General features: G+C 38.1%; 1 protein-coding gene across 1 annotated transcript in view; it reads right to left on the reverse strand.

Annotated features, from left to right (window-relative positions):
• RNF150 (ring finger protein 150) overlaps positions 1–18,675 on the reverse strand; it is a 263,220-nt gene that overhangs the window by 89,890 nt on the left and 154,655 nt on the right. Inside the window, exon 2 of the mRNA XM_003790183.3 lies at positions 5,144–5,394. Within this exon, the coding sequence (XP_003790231.1) occupies positions 5,144–5,394 (251 nt within the window). The remainder of the gene's footprint in view (positions 1–5,143; positions 5,395–18,675) is intronic.

Below are 18,675 nucleotides of genomic sequence, written 5' to 3' on the forward strand. Positions count from 1 at the left end.
GGTCTAGCTCCTTACACTGACCAGCTTGTTATAGTCCCTCGGGTGGTCAACTTACAGAGGTTCTACTACACATTAACCCATTTAGTCTTCACTGTGACCATAATAGAAAGGTATATTTTAGGGCCAGGGCAGTGCCTCATGCCTGTTATCCTAGCACTTCAGGAGGCCAAAGTGCGAGGATCGCTGAGGAGATTCACATATAAATATACAAAGGCCAGGGCTTTGAGACCAGCCGAGGCAAAGTAAGACCCTGTCTTTACACACACACACACACACACACACAAACATAGTGGGGCATGATAGTCCTTGCTACTCTAGAGGCTGAGGCAAGAGTCTGAGGCTGTAGTGAGTTATGAGGACTCCACTGCACTCTTGCCCAAGCAACATAATGGGACCTGGTCTGGAAAAAAAATAAAAGAAATAATGGAGATGGCATAAATCTTGGCAGAGAATCTGCATTAAAAAAAGAAGAAAATAAAAAGAAAGTATATGCTTGTTTAGTTTAGGAAGTATACCATTTTCCCACCTGAACACTAAGTAGCCACAAAAGCCATGTTTTTGAAGATTATGTAATGATGGGGGAAATGATCACCAGTTAATAAAAAGTAGAACATAAAACTTATCCACATGCGTGTCTCATGTATACAGAGATACCTAAAGTGAACATTTACTGAATATATATGTAGGCGGCTAAAATACCTGAAAGGTAATTGTACTCAATTGTTAAAAGTTCAATGGCATAATAGGTGAATTGTTCTTCATTGTTTTTCTATGATTGCCAGAATTTATTAAAATGAGCGTGTATCATTTTGATAATCAGAAAAAAGCAATGACAATGTTTTAAAAAATTGTTCCAAAAGCTACTGAAAATTTAAACCGATTATCATAAAATAAATAGAAAAAGAAGAGCCATCCTCCTAAAACAAACAACAGCTCAGACCTTATTAACTTACAAAAAAATTTCTGCTAATACTTTAAGAATCAGCTAATTCCAGTGGTATTTAAAATGCTTAGAGCGGTGCTGCCCAAGGGGACTTTCTGCACTGATGGGAGTGTCCTATAATGCGCTGCCATGTGGCAGCCATGTGAACTGTGACTAGTGACTAAGGACTACAATTTTGAATTTGATTTCATTACAATTTAAACTTAGTCACACAGTGTTAGTGACTAACATGTTGGACACTGCAAGCTCTAGATTACAGATAATGGAGAAAAGTTTGTAAAGTCTTCCTATAAAGCAGTATAACTATGACCTAAACATGCTAGAAATATAAACAATAGATAAATTTCACATATGAATATAAAGGTAAAAAATATATACTAAATAAAGTACTAACAAATATAACCTGGCACACATTAGAGGACTAGTGTCTATGGTAAGTTCAGGATGGTTCACACTGGCAAATCTACTAATACTCCTTTTAGTAGATCAAAAGCAAAAATGTAGACCATGGCGGTTGAAAAGGCATTGGTTAAAATTAAATACCCATTTTGATTAAAAACTCTTAATAAAATAGGACTAAGTTGATATTGCTGCCATTATTTGTAACATGATAAAATACATATCTCAACATAGAAGACTGCATGGAGAAATAATGACAAAATGATAAAATGCGTTAGTTTGAGGATGTCCCATTAAATACGAAATGAAGAGGAATATGTTCACTATAACAACTGTTAGCTTGCAGTGTCCAACATGGTAGTCAAAAAGACGAGAGAGAAATGTTGTCTAGGCTTTGGAAAAATGATTCACTAGAATAACTGTTAGGTTATTCTGGAGATAGAAATCAATGAAATTAGATAACAGAAAGAGCATGTTTGAAATTTGAAAGAAGTTATCACTGACTATAGGAATTATTGATGTAATCATGGTAAACTAATATAAACAATCACAAATGCTGCAGTGGAGTGGTTCTAAGTGTGGACTCTGGAATCCTGTTACTGGCTCTATTAGTAACAAGCTGTGTGACGTTGAGTAATTTACTTAACCTCTCTGTGCTCAGCTTCCACATTTGTAAAATAAGGACAACAAAATGATCTGCTATAGGAATCCTAAGGGGATTATGTAGGTAAATGTATATGTAGAGAGAAAGCTCTTAGAACTGCATTATAATAAGTATTACACATTCCTATTATTAAGGTGATAATAATGAGAACATTAAATATGTAAAAAATCAAAAGCTTCCTATATAAAGAGAGTTTAATTTATAATAGCAATATAATAATTAAATATCTAAAACATAAGAAAAGTTTCCAAGATTTAAAAAATTTTAAAGTGCCACTGGTAATAAAAATTAGAGTTGAATAAAAGGCAAAACATATTATTCTTGGATAGGAAGTCTGAACATCATAAGGTTATAAATTTCTTCTATATTCTATAAATTTAAAAACTGATATACTGGTTCTAAATCCATGTAAAGATAAAAATGAGAAGAATGAAGATAGAATCAAAAGGAAGTTAGCATGAACACCTATGAGAAATATTATAATTCTATAGTACTCAAAACAATATGGTACTAGACTATGAATTTACAGATTAATGATACAATTTAAAAAGCACAGTATAGAATCAATTATACATGGATATTTACTATATGTTACCTGGGGATACTACAGACATATGGGGGGAGGTTAATTAGCCAATAAATCCAGTTACAAAAAATCGTAGCTCCTTTGAAAAAAAAGTTGGTTCTCTACTCCTTATTCTGAACCAAGTTATCTATAGATTTAATATTAATCATGAAAGTAAAATTTAAAAAGTCAAGGATAAAAACATGAGAGATTAGGCTGGCTATTATCAAAAAGACAAGAGATACATGTTGGCTAGGGTATGGAAAAAGGTAACCCTTATACACCGTTGGTGGGAATGCAGGTTAGTGCAGCCATTATAAAAACAGTAAGGCTGTTCCTAAAGAAATTTAAAACAGGATATGCCCCAGAAATCCCTCTTCTGGGTATATGCCCAAAGGAGATGAAGCCAACACCTTGCAAAGAGATCTGCACTCCTGTATTCACTGTAGCATTATTCACAGTGGCCACGATATGGAAACAACCTAAGTGTCCACTGATGGACAAATAGATAAAGAGAACGGGGTATACATACATATACATACACAATGGAATATTCAGTCTTTAAAAAGGAGATCCTGACATTTGCCACAACATGGATGGATCTGGAGGACATATGCTAAGGGGAATAAGACATACATAGAAAGAAAAATATTGCATAATTTCACTTACAGATGAAATCTAATTTTTACAAAGGGTCAAATATACAGAGACAAGAATAAAATAGTGGTTATTAGGGAGGGGGCAGGGAGGGAAATGGGAGGTGCAGGCCAACATACATAATGTAGTATAAACAAGTTCAGAGATCTAATGTACCATGTGACGACTAAAGGAAATTGTGTTAGGAATTTTTGTTTAATAAGTAGATTTCAGCTGCTCTTGTCACAAAAAACTATGTGAGATAACAGATACGTTAATTTGCTTTACTATAATAACCACTTTATGATCTTATGTTATACATCTCAAATATACACAAAATTTATTTTAAAAAAGAAAAGATGAATACAATTAGCTATGGAAGATTCCCACATGTCTGCAAGGCAAAAAGCACCACAGATAAAATCAAAGACAACAATAAGCAGAGGGGGAAATAGAATCCTCTATTACAACAAAGGATTCATTCCTTGGACTAATAGAGAGCTTATGCACATCTCAAAAAAAAAAAAAGAGAGCCTATGCCCAATAAGAAAATGACCAACAACTCAACTGAAAAGTGGTCCAATAATAAAAGAAGATACTTCTCAGAAAAATATTCCCTTTTTCTATGAACCTGAAAAGACGTTCAACCGTTCAACATGATTTATAATAAGAAAAATGTGATAACATTTTTAACTTATTGAATCACTTACAACAATAAGCTGTACCATTCTTTTGGTGAAGACATGCAGATGTAGTTTTCATATACTGCTAGTTAAAATATAAATGAGTTCAAAATTGATTGGCCGTGTGACAGTATCTATCATACTTTAAAACCTACATATCATTGCTGTACAATTGAAAGTCCCAAGATTTACCTTACAGACATACTCCCAAATGTGCTAAGTGGCTTGTGTACATTTCTTTAATAAGAGAAAAAATGTCTGTGAATAGACTGTGACACATACAGATAATGAAATGATACACAGTTGTTAGAAATGAGGAGGCAGCTTGGTTTGCATGCCCAAGTGAATTCATGTCCAGTCTGAAGCAGTAGGAAGAAGGTTACAGAGTTGCGTGCCATTTTTTAAATATAAACACATACACACATGAGCATATTGTGCATAACAACATAAAATATCCCTGGAAGAGAAGATATTCTAGGAAGAGGAACTGGGCAGCTGAGAGGCACACCTGAGAAGGCAATTACTTGTCATTGTATCCCAGTTTATGCCCTTTGCATTTTACACCATGCATATACACATAGGTCACTATGAAAGTTTTGAGACAGACTGTGTTATGATCCACTATTTCACTTCCAGGAAACACAGCCCACTGTGTCCTCTCTGACTCACTCATGCAAGTTTCAACTTGCTCAGTGTGTCACTGTTTCTGGGAGGTTTTTATTTGTTTCCTGTCCGTGTGGATTTTACGTTTCTCGATGTTTGTGTATTTCACAAATTTCATAATGACCCACGTGTGTGTGTGTATGCTTAATTCTTAATTACTTTCAGAAATAGCTTTAAATGTTCATCTCTTTTTTACCTTCTTTTCCCAAGGAGAAAATCCTGGCTCTTTCCAAATTATATTCCCATTACTGGCATCATTTCGGCTCCCTTCCCCCTTTTCCCTTCATTGCGCACATATCAAATAAATAATTGTCCAAAAAAAAAAAAAAAAACCAATAGACACGTGGGACAAATGACCTCCACTTCACACACTACTGGTAAAACAGCAAAATTGGTATAGTTGGGATATATCTGAGAAACTATACGACAAAAGCTAATAGCGTTTATCTCCGTGGGGAGATGATACGTCATTCTATTTTGTCTCAGCATTTTCTGTAATGTGCAAAGTTTATGCAATAATACTGTGTTGCCTTTGCAACCACTTCTTAAAGTTGTTTTTTTTTTTTTTTTAAAACTTTTTAGCTACTCACCTGGTTCCTGTCCCTGGCATTTGCATACCGAAACCTCTGGATGTAATAAAAGACCAGCCATGCGAGGGAAATGATCATCAGAACAATGAAGGAGATGGAGACAAACACAACCGAAGTGCGGCTCACATATTTCTGCAAGTTCCGGGTGCCGATGGTGATGGACATGGTCACGGTGATGTTTCTCTCCAGCAGGCTCACTATCTCCCTCCCTTTGGGCTCAGGAATCATGATGGCCACGATGTCTTCCACACCTGTGGCGAGAGGGGCAGGAACGGGCAATGAGGTCGGGGAGAAGCTGGGGGCCTCAGAGAGCAAGGTCCAGACTGAGTAACTTGCCCCCAAAGGGTGACACTACCTTTGAGACCTCCACGCCACGTGAAGAGGACCTACTGGCCAGAAAACAAGTCAAATTTTCTCTTTCTTCCGTGACGTTGCATGTGAGAAATAACCTAAATTGAATTCATGATGTTGGCACCGAGGAGGCCATGATCTTGCTCATTGAGGGCACACAGAACCAGGTTACACTGATTGCTTCTGTTAGATAAGGACCCTCTTATAATCGTGTCCCGCCCCCAAAAGTGTTGAACTTGAGTCTGACCAAGGCAGATCCTCCCCCGTCAGCCCAGTTGACTGTTCTGCATTCCCTTCTACAGATCCCCTGAGCAGGGAAAGGGACTTTGCACTCCATGGCAAAAGGGTAAAATGCCAGGGCTATGCCATCTGTCTGAGAGCGCCCTCCTTTTCTCCCACTCTACATGATGAATATTCAGTTACAGCTCTTTTTGCATCATTTCCAAGGCAATTTTCTCCTGTAGTGCGTACCCAAGCAACCAAAAATAAATAAACCAATAAATAAATAAATTCCTTAAAGAGCTCTTACATCATTTGCCAACATAAAATGATAGTCCCAGAATTATTTTCTACTTATATAACCTAATTCAATGGAAACAGCTTGTGTGACCATATACCAAGCAAAGAAATGAGGGAAGCAGTATAGATTATTCCAGGGCTGTTTTAACGCTACTCTTAAATAGTCCCACTACACTGCCCCTGTTAATCCAGACAGTTGGAAGCACAGGGCAACTTTTCTTGGGCCTGGGTAATAAGAGTTATTCTCCTCTCGATGAGGAGTCCTAGGGTAGCTAAAGGGTATTTTTAGAAATTATATGTTAACAGATTCAAAGAGCCCACCCAAGATGTCATTGTGTTTGACACATGAAAGAGAATATTAATTTCACTAGGATAAGTTCTCAGGGATCACAGGGATCACCTCAGTTCAAATCCCTAGAGAACAAGGAAAGATGAATGGGGCATACAACCTCTCTGTCCACACAGAAATATCCTGATACCTGTCGTGACTACAAATTAGAGGGAGTGAATATGCAATTAGGATGTTGGAGATTTAGGACAAAATTAAAGCTTGTTGTAGCTGCTTAAAGCTGGCCTTGTTCCCATGCTGAGGTCAGCCTGTTAGCTGGAACCACCACGTTATATTTGCTTGGGGAGTCCCAAGTCTCTTAGAAGTTACTTAGGGCTTTCACTTGACCTTGCTCTCTACACAGGGTTTTCAACCCTAAATTCATTGATGGTGCTTCACTTAGGCTGAATAAATACTTTAAAAGCTAACCACATACGAAGGTGCGTGTGTATGTGTGTGTGTGCTGTATCAATTATATGTTTAAAACATTTCTAAAACCTTTGCAATGGTCCAGTTGTAAAATCACAAAGCCATGGAGTTCTTGGGCTTGGCTGTTACACGTATTTCTGGGAATTACAGAAACGGCAGGCTTGAATTTCAACTTTGCAGAATTTACTGACAATTCTGATGTTCCCTTTCTTTTCACATTTACTTTGGCTAATGGCTGCATGTGGTCTGAGGTTTTGTGAGGGATTAAGGCTGCTGGCAGGTTTTGTTTCTAGAGAAACATGATCTTCTTTGCATGCTGGACTAATCTGGCCTAGTGAAGCTCATCCCAGCACTGCAGCTATTTTGGAGTTATTGAGGTAATGGTAGGAGCATAAATTTTTGTATTTCTTTCATTCCTTTATTTGTATTCCTTTGACGTGTTTATTTAAGGCTCTCAAATTAGATTTCTTTGGAGGAGGGTGAGTTGAGGTTATTTATGAGAATTTGTATGCTCAGACATGCACAAGCTTCACGATTTTTAGTAGTCAAATTTCTCTAATATATTCTTTTATGACTTCAAGTTATGATATCTAGCTTACAAAGTTCTTTTTCACCCAAGATTATAGAAATAATTATCTAAAACAGCTTCTTGAAACCTTACAGTTTTATCTTGTACATTAAAATCCAAAACAATCCAACTGGGATTTAATAACTATGTTTGTTGAACTTTGACAATGGGATAGACACAAAGGAGGAAGATTCGGATGCAATTTATTCCCCTCCCCCAAATCATCATATATATTTGGGTCTACTTTGCACTTTTTTTTCCCTGTGTGTGAGGCCGACCCAGTTTCTGTTGAACCAGCACCAGGCTATTTTGGTTGTGTAGCTTTTAACACATGTACTTACTATCTCATAGCCTAATTCTTCCTTCACTATTTCCCCCCCTACAATTTTCCCATTATCCACTTACATTTAAGAGACCACAGAGTCTAACAATTGAGAGCTGGGCTCTGGAACTGGACAGCTTATTTCAAACTCTAGTTTAGCCTTTTAAAAATAGACAAACAAATTTTCGATCTCCACAAAGCTTTAAATTACTCATCATCCACTTTCAGGGACCTGAGAAAACATTTTATCTTCCTGTAGGGTAAAGTATAATTAACTATTTTAAGGCATTCATTTAAAACTTAAATGCTTAGTCACACTGCTTGTGTTGTCTGTACTACCCTGGTGCCTTTGTGCTACATAACATCCACCCAGAAAGCCAAACAGTACAGACGACAGTGTGGAGAGTCTACGCATCTGGACTTCAGCTTTTTCATTTGCAACATTCATAAGAAATTTCTAGCACTGACTACGGTAAAAATAGATGAGATTCTGGGATATCTCTCTGTGTGGCTTACTCTGTGTATTGTGCCCAGCAAAAGGTGATAGTGGGGATGTGTATTTATCCCCATGGAAATCATCAGCAAGAATTCAGGTACCTAGCGTTCTCTCAAAATGGTACAAAGGGGATTTAGTTAAATAGTTATTCTGATCAAAGCACAAAAGCCAGAGCAGAAAGCTACTCCAGGATCTAGGTTGTTCGAATGGGACATAAGCATAGATACGAGTTGTGGGATATGCAGCGATGGTGTGAGAAGCCAGCGGATCCTCCCAGGTATCCTACAGTATAATTGCTTCTGTGGTCTGTGGGAGGCAGGGAATGAGAGAATGGTGAGGCGAGGGGGAGCACTGAGAGCCCAGCGGGGACGCAGAGTTTAATGCCGCCCTAAGCAGCTACTACCCAATACATATCTATACGCAGGGCAGCGCCAAGGCTCAGGGAAGAGACGTTAACAAATTGCACAATTTGTCTGGGTATAACCTACAAAAAGATCCTGCTATTTGAGAAATTCTGTTTACTGTGACACTGAGTGCCTCTTTTTTGGGTAAAATGACATCAGCCTACCATCTATTTTCCTCCCAAAGGTATTTTATACTTGTGAATGGTGAGTAGCTGCTGTTATATAATTATTGTGTGTTCTGGAAAAGCTCTTGAGTCCTGTGGGAAAACGTGTGACCAGGACACATATGACCTGCGGCCAGACAACAGCAGGAGCATCCGGTATCTATGGCGCTTCCTTCCCCCCCTCCCAGAGTGCTCAACTGCCAGGATCTAATTTGGTATATGCAGATAAGTAAGGAATCAGAACAAAAGTTCATAAAGCCAAAGAATGTTTAATAACCAGGAAAGTCTTTACTTGTAAATTCAAAACAGGTTGTTTAAACACTGAATTAATAGGCTACCTAGCCCACCAGCACAAAGCTAGATACTTCACCGCCTGTAGCCCTGCTCTTTCCCCTGTGCGTCTGGGAGGGACAGCATTCCTCCCTGGGCTCATGTGATCGGAAATCCTTCTTTCAGTCCCCTGCATTATTTCCTTTCCACTAATCTTGACTTTAATCTCAGTTTCACTGTTGGCCCTCTAGCATTTAGTTAATAATAACAAAAACTTACATTGTTCCATTTGGAGAAATTTTCTATTTATATACTTAATATACACTTTTTTTTTTTTTTTAAACTCAGCTCCTTTGAATTCTCTGGAAGTCCTCATTATCAAGCCTTTGTCTGATTCACACTATAGGAATATCTTTTTCCATTCTGAAAGTTGCCTATTTGCTTTAGTTGTTGAAGCTGAAGATGCTGGCATGGATGATGAGAGAAGGGAACACTTTACACTGCTGGTGGGGCTGCAAACTAATACTACCTTTTTGGAAAGAAGTATGGAGAATCCTCAACGAACTCAGGCTAGACCTCCCATTTGATCTTGCTATCCCAGGACTAGGCATCTACCCAGAAGAAAAAAAAATCCGTTTCCAATAAGGACATTTGCATTAGACTGTTTATTGCGGCTCAATTTACAATCGCCAAAATGTGGAAACAGCCTAAATGCCCACCAACCCAGGAATGGATTAACAAGCCATGGTATATCTATACCATGGGATACTATTCAGCCACTAAAAATGATGGAGACTGTACATCTTTTGTTTTAACCTGGATGGAGGTGGAACACATTCTTCTTAGTAAAGCATCATGAGAATGGAGAAACAAAAATCAAAAGTATACTCAATTCTAATATGAAGGCAGTAGATGAGCAAATACAAGGTAAGGGGCAGAGGAATGAGCGAGCAGGGGGCGGGGGAAAGAGGGAGGAAGATGGGGGTGTCAAAGTGTATGGCACACACACCCTTTAGGTACAGGACATAATTGTAAGAGGGGCTTTACCTAACAAATGCAGTTAGCATAATCCAATTCTTTGTATCCTCAATGAATCCACAACAATAAAAAAAATCAGCTTCTGATTTTAAGGTGAATGCGTATGAAGTGATTTTAAAAGTGCAAAGCAGCTTATAAATGTAAAGTATTATTACTACTTCCTGCATCAATAAATATATTTTTAATAAACACAGATGCAAAAATCCCTAATAAAGCATTCATAAGCAAAATCCAATAACACAGGAAAACAACTGTCATGACCCAGTGGGATTTATCCTAGGAATGTGAAGATGACTTAGTATTTGAAAATATATTAATGAGTTTTAGTATACTAATGAATTAAAGGGATAAAGTATACAAATACCTTATGTAGCGAGTTGTCCTCCAGTATTTGTTCTCCCTAGTGTTTTAGCTAGGCATAGGCCAAGTTCACCAGTGAAAAGTCTCCTTTGTAGCTAGATGAGGCTATGTGATTAATATTTGGCCATGGATACACGAGTGGGAATGACATTTGCCACTACAAGGATGTATGCATAAAAGGGCTGATCTGAGGACGTGCTCCCTAGTTCCCATCTTTCCCTTCCCTCTGACTTCAGGTGGGGAGACTTGGTGCAGCCTTTGAGAAGGAACCCATTTGTGGAGGATGGCACCCAGGCCAGAGTCTCATTAGAAGTGGTAAAAGGAAATTCCTCAGTGTGCTAACAAGTGTCATCCACAAATAACAAATTAAATGGAGGATAAAGCATTGTAAGTTTTCCAGTTAACATCACGCATAAGACAAAGACGATTCAGCATTGAAAACAGAAGTTATACCTGTTGCAAAGAGACAAACACATTAGAGTGGTGAGTCCTAGAAGGGAAGAGTGCACACAGTCATGACTTCAAGACTCACAGGACCATGTGTGAAAGCCAAGACAGTTATGCTATTAAAACCAGAAGACTAGTCAGTCCCCTTCAGAAGTTAGAGAGGGGAGTCCACGTGGATGACAGCAGTCTGCGCCTGCCCCACCATCCCTACCTCCTGATATAAACAGGAAAGAAAAGCAGATGATGAGAACACTTAATATATGATTTCAATGAATTTGTCAATTATACCTCAATACAGCTGGGAGCTAGGAGAAAAGTGAACAAATAAAATGTTTGAACCTTTTCAATTATCCAACAGCAGTAAAATAAGTAATCTATAGTGCATTCCCTGAAAATTGATAATTATGATGACCACAAAAGTAATATGATAAAAATGCTTACGATGTATTACAAAGTGAAAACGTACCTACCATAGGTTTGTCAAGCTATCAGTGTATGTATAAGCTGGATTAAAAAGGAAGATAGAGAAATAGAGAAAAATGTTTAGAAAAAAATTAGGAGACTGTTGAGTAAAATATAAGATTCAAGATCCACATACAAAAATAAAGAGCTTCTCTATGCCAGTAATACGTAACCAGAAAATGTATTGGGAAAAGTGACCTATACATAATAGCAGCAGACATCATAAAACATCTAAAAATAAACCCAATAAACTTCAGCCCTAAATAAAGAAAATTACACAAAAAACCTCTGAAAGGCATAACAAAATTTCTAGAAGAGCAGATTTAGCTGATTATTTAGTATGACTTTAGTCTCCAAACACAGATGACTTTCAAGTTATCTATCTGTCATTATTATTATTATTTTGTTAATACATTATGGTCAAGAAACATAGCCTTACAAGAAAAAAAGAAGGAACATAGCCTCTTGAAATTGATCCTTAATCACTGTTTTCAGGGTAAAGGTTCCCTCTCTATTCAAATACCTGGCCTGTTCTGTGTTAAGTATACACATCTCATTGATGAAGCTTATGAATTGTATTCGGATTTTCCATAGTTCTGTAGATTCTGCCTGATTAGTTGCCTAGCGGGTGGGTTAAATCATCTAACACAACAGTTGACCAATCTGTTTCTCTCTGCAGCTCTGTCAGTTGTTGCTCCACACATTTGGAGTTGTGTTAACTGCGTGTGTCATCGTGGTGGTGGTATCTGCTCACACTCTCCTGGCTGCCGAGAGGTCTGACATCAACATGATTCTTGCTCTTTGGAAATGATCTGTTCTTCCTCTCTGAAGCCTTCTAGAGTTATATGGTAGGATAGTCTTTGATGCTTTTAAATGTCACTCCATGTTTTTGTGAGTACTTATCAGTTATCTTGGTAGTACATGAATACTTTCCACCATACCACAGAGCTGGCCAATACCTGAGTACTTTTAATCTGAGGTATTTTATTCCTTCTTTGAAGCATTTGTCCTCATACATTATTCAAATATTTCCTTCTTCATGTTTTCCTGTCCTGTAATTCTTATTATCCTATTAGTAGCTCTTATTCCTCTTCTTCTATATTTCTTACACCCCCCCCCATTTTAAAAAAGTTTATTTTGAAATAACTTTAGACTCATAAGTAGCAAAAATAGACCACGGAAGTCCTACGAACCCATCTCCCAGCTTCCTGTGATGCTGTCATTTTATATAATTGTAGGTGTTATCAAAATTGTTGTTGTTGTTGTTGTTGTTTTTGCAGTTTTTGGCCAGGGCCAGGTTTGAACCCGCCACCTCCAGTATATGGGGCCAGTGCCCTACTCCTTTGAGCCACAGGTGCTGCCCTCAAAACAGGAAATCGATTGGCATGACATAATTAACTAGATTATAGAATTTACTTGGATTTTGCCAATTTTTGCATGTACAGATTTTTAAAATGTCTTTGCTTATAATTCAGTGAAACTTGGCTTAGCACTTGTAGCTCAGGGGTTAGGGTGCCGGCCACATACACTGGGGCTGGTGGGCTCATACCCGGCCTGGTCCTGCTAAACAACAACTACAGCAAAAAAATAGCCGGGTGTTTTGATGGGCGCCTGTAGTCCCAGCTACTTGGGAGGCTGAGGCAAGAGAATCGCTTAAGCCCAGGAGTCTGAGTTTGTTGTGAGCTGTGATGTCACAGCACTCTACTTATAGTGAGATTTAAAAAAAAAAAAAAAGAAACTTTATCACATGTATAAAGTCATGTAATCACTGACACGATTAAGATATTGAAATATTCCATCACCCAAAGGAATTCCCTCCATGCCCCTTCCCTACCCTCTGCTGACCACATGTAGATTCTCCATCTTTATTTTGTTCTAGCATGTTATATAAATGGAATCACATAGTATGTAACCCTTTAATATTGGATTTTTTCATTCACTGTAATGCTTTTATCCATCCAGGTGGGCATCAGTAATTCATGGTACGGAATGTGGTACAACAGAGTTTGTTTAACTACTCACAAACTGATGGACATACGGGTTACTGCCAGTTGGTGCTATTACAAATAAAGGTGCTATGAACATTAGTATACAGTTTGGGGGTACATATGAATTTTCATTTCTCTGGTATAAATATCAAGAAGTACAACAGCTAGGTGGTACAGTAGTTGAATATTTGTTTTTCCAAGAAATTGCCAAGCTGTTTTTCAGAGTGCCTGTGCCAGTTTACATTACACAAATAATGTATGAATAATCCATTTCTTCAGCATTCTTGCCAGCGCCTAATATTACCACTATTTTACATTTTAGCCATCCTAAAAAATAAGTAAGCGAGGTGATGGGTATGTTAATCAATTTGACTTAAGCACTCCACACTGCATATCAAATCATCACATTGTACCCCATAAATGTATAAGTTATGGTTTTATTTAAACATTAAATTGAAAAAATAAATAGGTGTATTGTGGTATTTCATTGTATCTTTTATATCTCTCTCTCTTTTTATTTTAAGCAGTTTTTGGCCGGGGCTGAGTATGAACCCACCACCTCTGGCATATGAAGCCAGTGCCCTACTCCTTTGAGCCACAGGCACCACCCTATATTTCTTTTTATCCGTTCTGGCTGCCTTGTGAATGAACTTCTCAAACTTATCATAAATTTGTCTTTTTCAGTATTCATTTTATATTTTATCTCATTTATTGTATTCTTTATTTAAATCATACTTGGCCCTTGAAAACAAAGTTGCAACCATGTGGATACACTTACACCAACTTTTTCAATGAATGCAGTCAGCCCTCCTCATGGGCAGTTCTGAATTGGCAGACAAATGTGAATGGAAAATTCAGTATTCATGTAAGGCAAAACATGCCTATACGAAGGACTGACTTTTCCTATCTGGACATTCCACAGGGCCACCTGCAAGCCTTGTAGGTGCTGGATTTTGGTGTCTGAGGGCAGTCCTGAAACCAATCCTTTGGATACTGAGGATGACTATGTTATTATTTTCATACTAAATATTTCCCATGTTTTTGTTTACAACTTCTAACTCCTGCTGCATAGAATCTTCCCTTACTTAATATCTGTGGTCCATCTAAAAGTCATTCTTTCTCAGGTGATATCTATTCATTTTTTACTATCTTTAGTACCAGTGGGAATTCTTGGTTGTCTTGATACCTTGACCTGCAAGCTCATATTTCCCTGGTAGAACCAGCTATTATTCTTCCTGGTCCTGTTTACTGGGAAAAAAAACAAGGTTGGGGGTAAGGACTTAGTTTTATTCCTCCAAAAGATTAAAAGGAGACATGAGTAAGTATGGAGGACCCCATGTGCCAGACAGCAACCAGTGCCTCCAAAATGGTTTTGCAACCAAACCTCTTTGCAACAGCACTGGACGCCCACCCTCCTCCAGGTGAGCCCATGAACCTTTGACCTGCAGCACTGGTGATATTCTGGCCTCCTGGGTCATGAATGATCACGAGGTCCTGAAAGCTACAACTGCTGTGTACATCACACAGTCCAACCTAATTTCCTTTCTCAACCCCTTCCTTTGTGACTCGTGGAAATTAAAGTTTCTGGCCAATAAATTCCCTAAGAGCCATGGTCTCTTCTTGGAATGATCCCTTCATCTCCTTGATCCTTTACTTCCTTGCTTTGATTGATCTGGCAGTCCTCTGGGGTCACTGCTTCCTCTGCAGAGATGAAGGAGGCGACTTAAAAAAAATTACTTTATTTTAATTAAGGCACATTCCACATGGTCCAGAGCTGGAAGATGGTTTGGTGTGCATGCTCTGGCTTGCTACTTCTAGACCACACCTCCTAGCCTCATCACCTCCTCCTGATCCTTTAAGATTCTCTTCACCTGGGTTTATTACCCTGCCTCCGCTCTTTTGGCTACCCTCTGCCACTCTGCTGTTTATCTGCTCTCTCCCCACCTTTAGCTCCCAGCTCATAACATTCATTTTCCTCAGGTGGGAATTTCTCCTCCAAGGACCTTTTCCTCCAGGCCTCTCCAGACACATAGTCCCACTGTCCAGTCTGGACCTAGAAAATGCACCACCTCTGGAATCCCACTTTCAAAGATGTCACTTTCCAAAGGCCACTTTCTCTATGACTCCTGCCTCTCTTTCCTCAGGTAACCCCAACACATCACCCCTTCTGGTTTCTTACTAACCTTCAGCCTTCTCCTGGTCTCACATTTGTCCTTACCCAGCCTACATCACATGGTCCTCAGTTACAAACTTTTTGTAAAACTTCCCTTGCTGTATGGAACCCTTCCTACAAAATTTGCTTTTTCTAAGCCTTGCATTCATCATGTGAGTACTGCTAAGAGAAAAATCTTACAAGTCACCTGTTTTCACTTGAAACTATGCTCTCTCTCATCAAAAGCACACCTGATCTCACCCTGTTGTTTCTCTCGACCTACTCCCCTTCTGTTCAAATGATGACCTCATATCTTTATGTCTCTACAGGAACCTCCCTTCCCTCCCATGTTCTCACTCAGATGAGATGTTACCACAGGAGTCATTGAGAAAAATACCCACCCGAGGGAAATATCTTGTCCAATTGTTAAATGAGGTAATACACAATGAATCACCTAGCGCAAGGCCTGCAATATAAAAGCCATTAAATAAGAATTAAGTTTTATTAGTAGCATTACTGCTCTCTTAGCACTGTCAAATACACAAGCCAGCCTATACCTGCACACCCTTCTCTTCTTATCACTATAATGCAGCACAAGTGTCCTTTGCTACAATAACCTAATCTATGTGATTCCCCCACTGTCACAGTCCCCATTGCTCAGGGAGGGGAAGGACACCCAGAGATTCTATTTGTGTTATGAGGACTGTCAGTGCTCCCTTTTGGTCTTACGCAGGAGCCTCTGTAAGGCTAAGCAATAGGAGTCATTTCTGCACCATGAGGGGAAAAGTTTAAGAACAGATCTGGAACCCAAGGAGGAGAGCCATGAATCAGGGTAATGACCTGAAGACATGATTTGAGCTTAGATCAAGCCATATCTGATGTCAGACAACCTTCAGACTTTACAGTTATTTTGCTAAAAGCAGTTGGGTTAAGTTGTCTGCATTCTCTGATATTATATTATTACAAGGTGGTACCCCCCCCAATTTTTTTCCCCTAGGAATCCAAGTCTTTTGAATTCCCAATTAGAGTCACTGAATGACATTATACTTCTATATAATTTCTAATATGGTCTATTATTCAATTTTATTTATTTGAATTCCCATTAGAATTTACCTTAGTGTTTTGGGATCTGTATTGTGCTAAATTATTGCTTTCTGTCTTGCAGTTGTGAGACCATTAATCACTGGTCATGCCATATGACCTTATCTACCCTAGGGAGGAGTTAGTACCTTCTGGAAACACATATATTTCCCAAAACTCATGTATTACTGCACTTGCTGGAGATGGGAAGTATGCTATCTGGAACGGAGCCATAGTCTGAACAATGTGAATAGTTTCCAAAGGATAAAAAAATTCAGAGTGGAACTAATTTAGAAATTTGAAAAGGTATCATTCAGAAGCCAAACTGATAACTTGTAGTGCAAACCAATTGACTTGATTTCTTCAGAAGACGTCTAATCCAAATATAAAGATTCATCCGAATTGTTAGGTAGACACTGGTTAGTATATACTTCCCTAACACTCTGCTGCAAGACTGAAATATGCCAAATGCAGATGCTGCTGGAGTGCCTTTCAATACACACCAAATGTGCTCTGTGCAGATTCGTCATTATAGTCAACTACAACTATAGCATATAAAGTCATGGAGGTAATGAACTTGAAAGAATACATACAGACAATACATAACTTTTAAAGGAAATGCTAACAATAGCTAATTTTATTTTCCATGGAATAGCTCTCTAACTTCACTCACTGATGTCAATTCCTCAGCCATATCTGAGATGATCAATGACTCATACCTTTTCAAAAATTCATATATGTTCCTACCCTATAATTCTACAAGTATGTAGAATTTTTTATGAACCTGTGGTAACTGTAGAGGGAGTGATAAATATAAAATAAGGTGTTGTATTTGTAGCCCCACCTATAGTACTTTCTTGCAACATATCTCTTAGAACATATTTAAATCAGACTCAAAAATAACTTATTCTAGTTTTTGTGAGAATTTCAAATGATTAAAAAGAATATAATAGAGCCCATGCTGAGATAGAAGAAATCATAGACTACTACACTGATTTTTTTTTTTTTACAATAATTCAGTTTTCATTAGGGTCAGTTTGTATTAGAGCAAATGTTCAAAGAAAATTTTGATATATACTAGAGATTTTAAATTCTAATTTTGGTTTAGACAAAAACCAGTATACAACTGCCCCACCATATATGTGAAAGATTGGTTCTAGGAACCCTGCGTGTACCTAAATCCAAGCATACTTAAGTCCTGCCATTGGCCTTGAGGAACTCACATGTAGGAAAAGTTGACCCTCTAAATACACAGATTTCACTTTCTGGGAATATTGTCTTTTACTTCTTTCCTTTTTCTTTTTCTTTTAGAAATAGTCTTTCTCTGTCACCAGGCTGGAGCTTGATCATAGCTCTCGGTAGCCTCTAATTTCTAAGCTCAAGTGATCCTCCTGCCTGAGGCTCCCTAGCAGCTGGGACTATAAGCATGCACCATCACACTTGGAAAATTTTCAAAGAATTTTTTGTAGAGACAGGTCTTGCTATGTTTGTTGCCGAGGCTGGTTTTGAACTCCTGACCTCAGAGGTTCCTCTAGCCTTGGCCTCCTAAAATGTTGGGATTACAGGCCTGAGCCTCCATGCCTGGCCAGTATTTTACTTTTGATCCACCTTTGTTTGAAAAGACAACACATAAATGGATTTGGGTAATTCAAACCTGTGTTATGTTATTCAAGGGTCAACTACACATATATGTCTCAACAAGCAGGCTAATGGAATCATAGTTTAGGAGATTGAGAGACCAAAATTCCCCAGCACATTTCTTTTAATCAGTAATCTCATAAATGAAATTAAACAGCAGAATCATTTACCACAACTTCTTGTGGGATGATGCTGGAAGATTTACTAAACCTTGAAGCTTCAGGTTCATTACCTCCATGAGTCTATTTACTAAATGGTACAGTCCAGGGTTGGGTAAGGATTAAATGCAAGAATACATACAGACACCCTAGACAACCTAGATTACAGTAATAATAAATATTAATAGATATTAACAGTCACTAACATTATCTATCAAATATTTAAAACATTCTAGACACTGTAAAACCTCCATTAAGACCAGTGTTTTTCAAATTTATTTTTTATCTCATGGCACATTTGAACCTGTAGTTAAATTTCTGCAACACACTTAAGTATTGTTGATCAAAAAAAAAAAAA

This window comes from Otolemur garnettii, unplaced genomic scaffold (assembly GCF_000181295.1).
Source record: "Otolemur garnettii isolate 467f Iridium unplaced genomic scaffold, OtoGar3 scaffold00041, whole genome shotgun sequence".
Classification (NCBI taxonomy): Eukaryota; Metazoa; Chordata; class Mammalia; order Primates; family Galagidae; genus Otolemur; species Otolemur garnettii.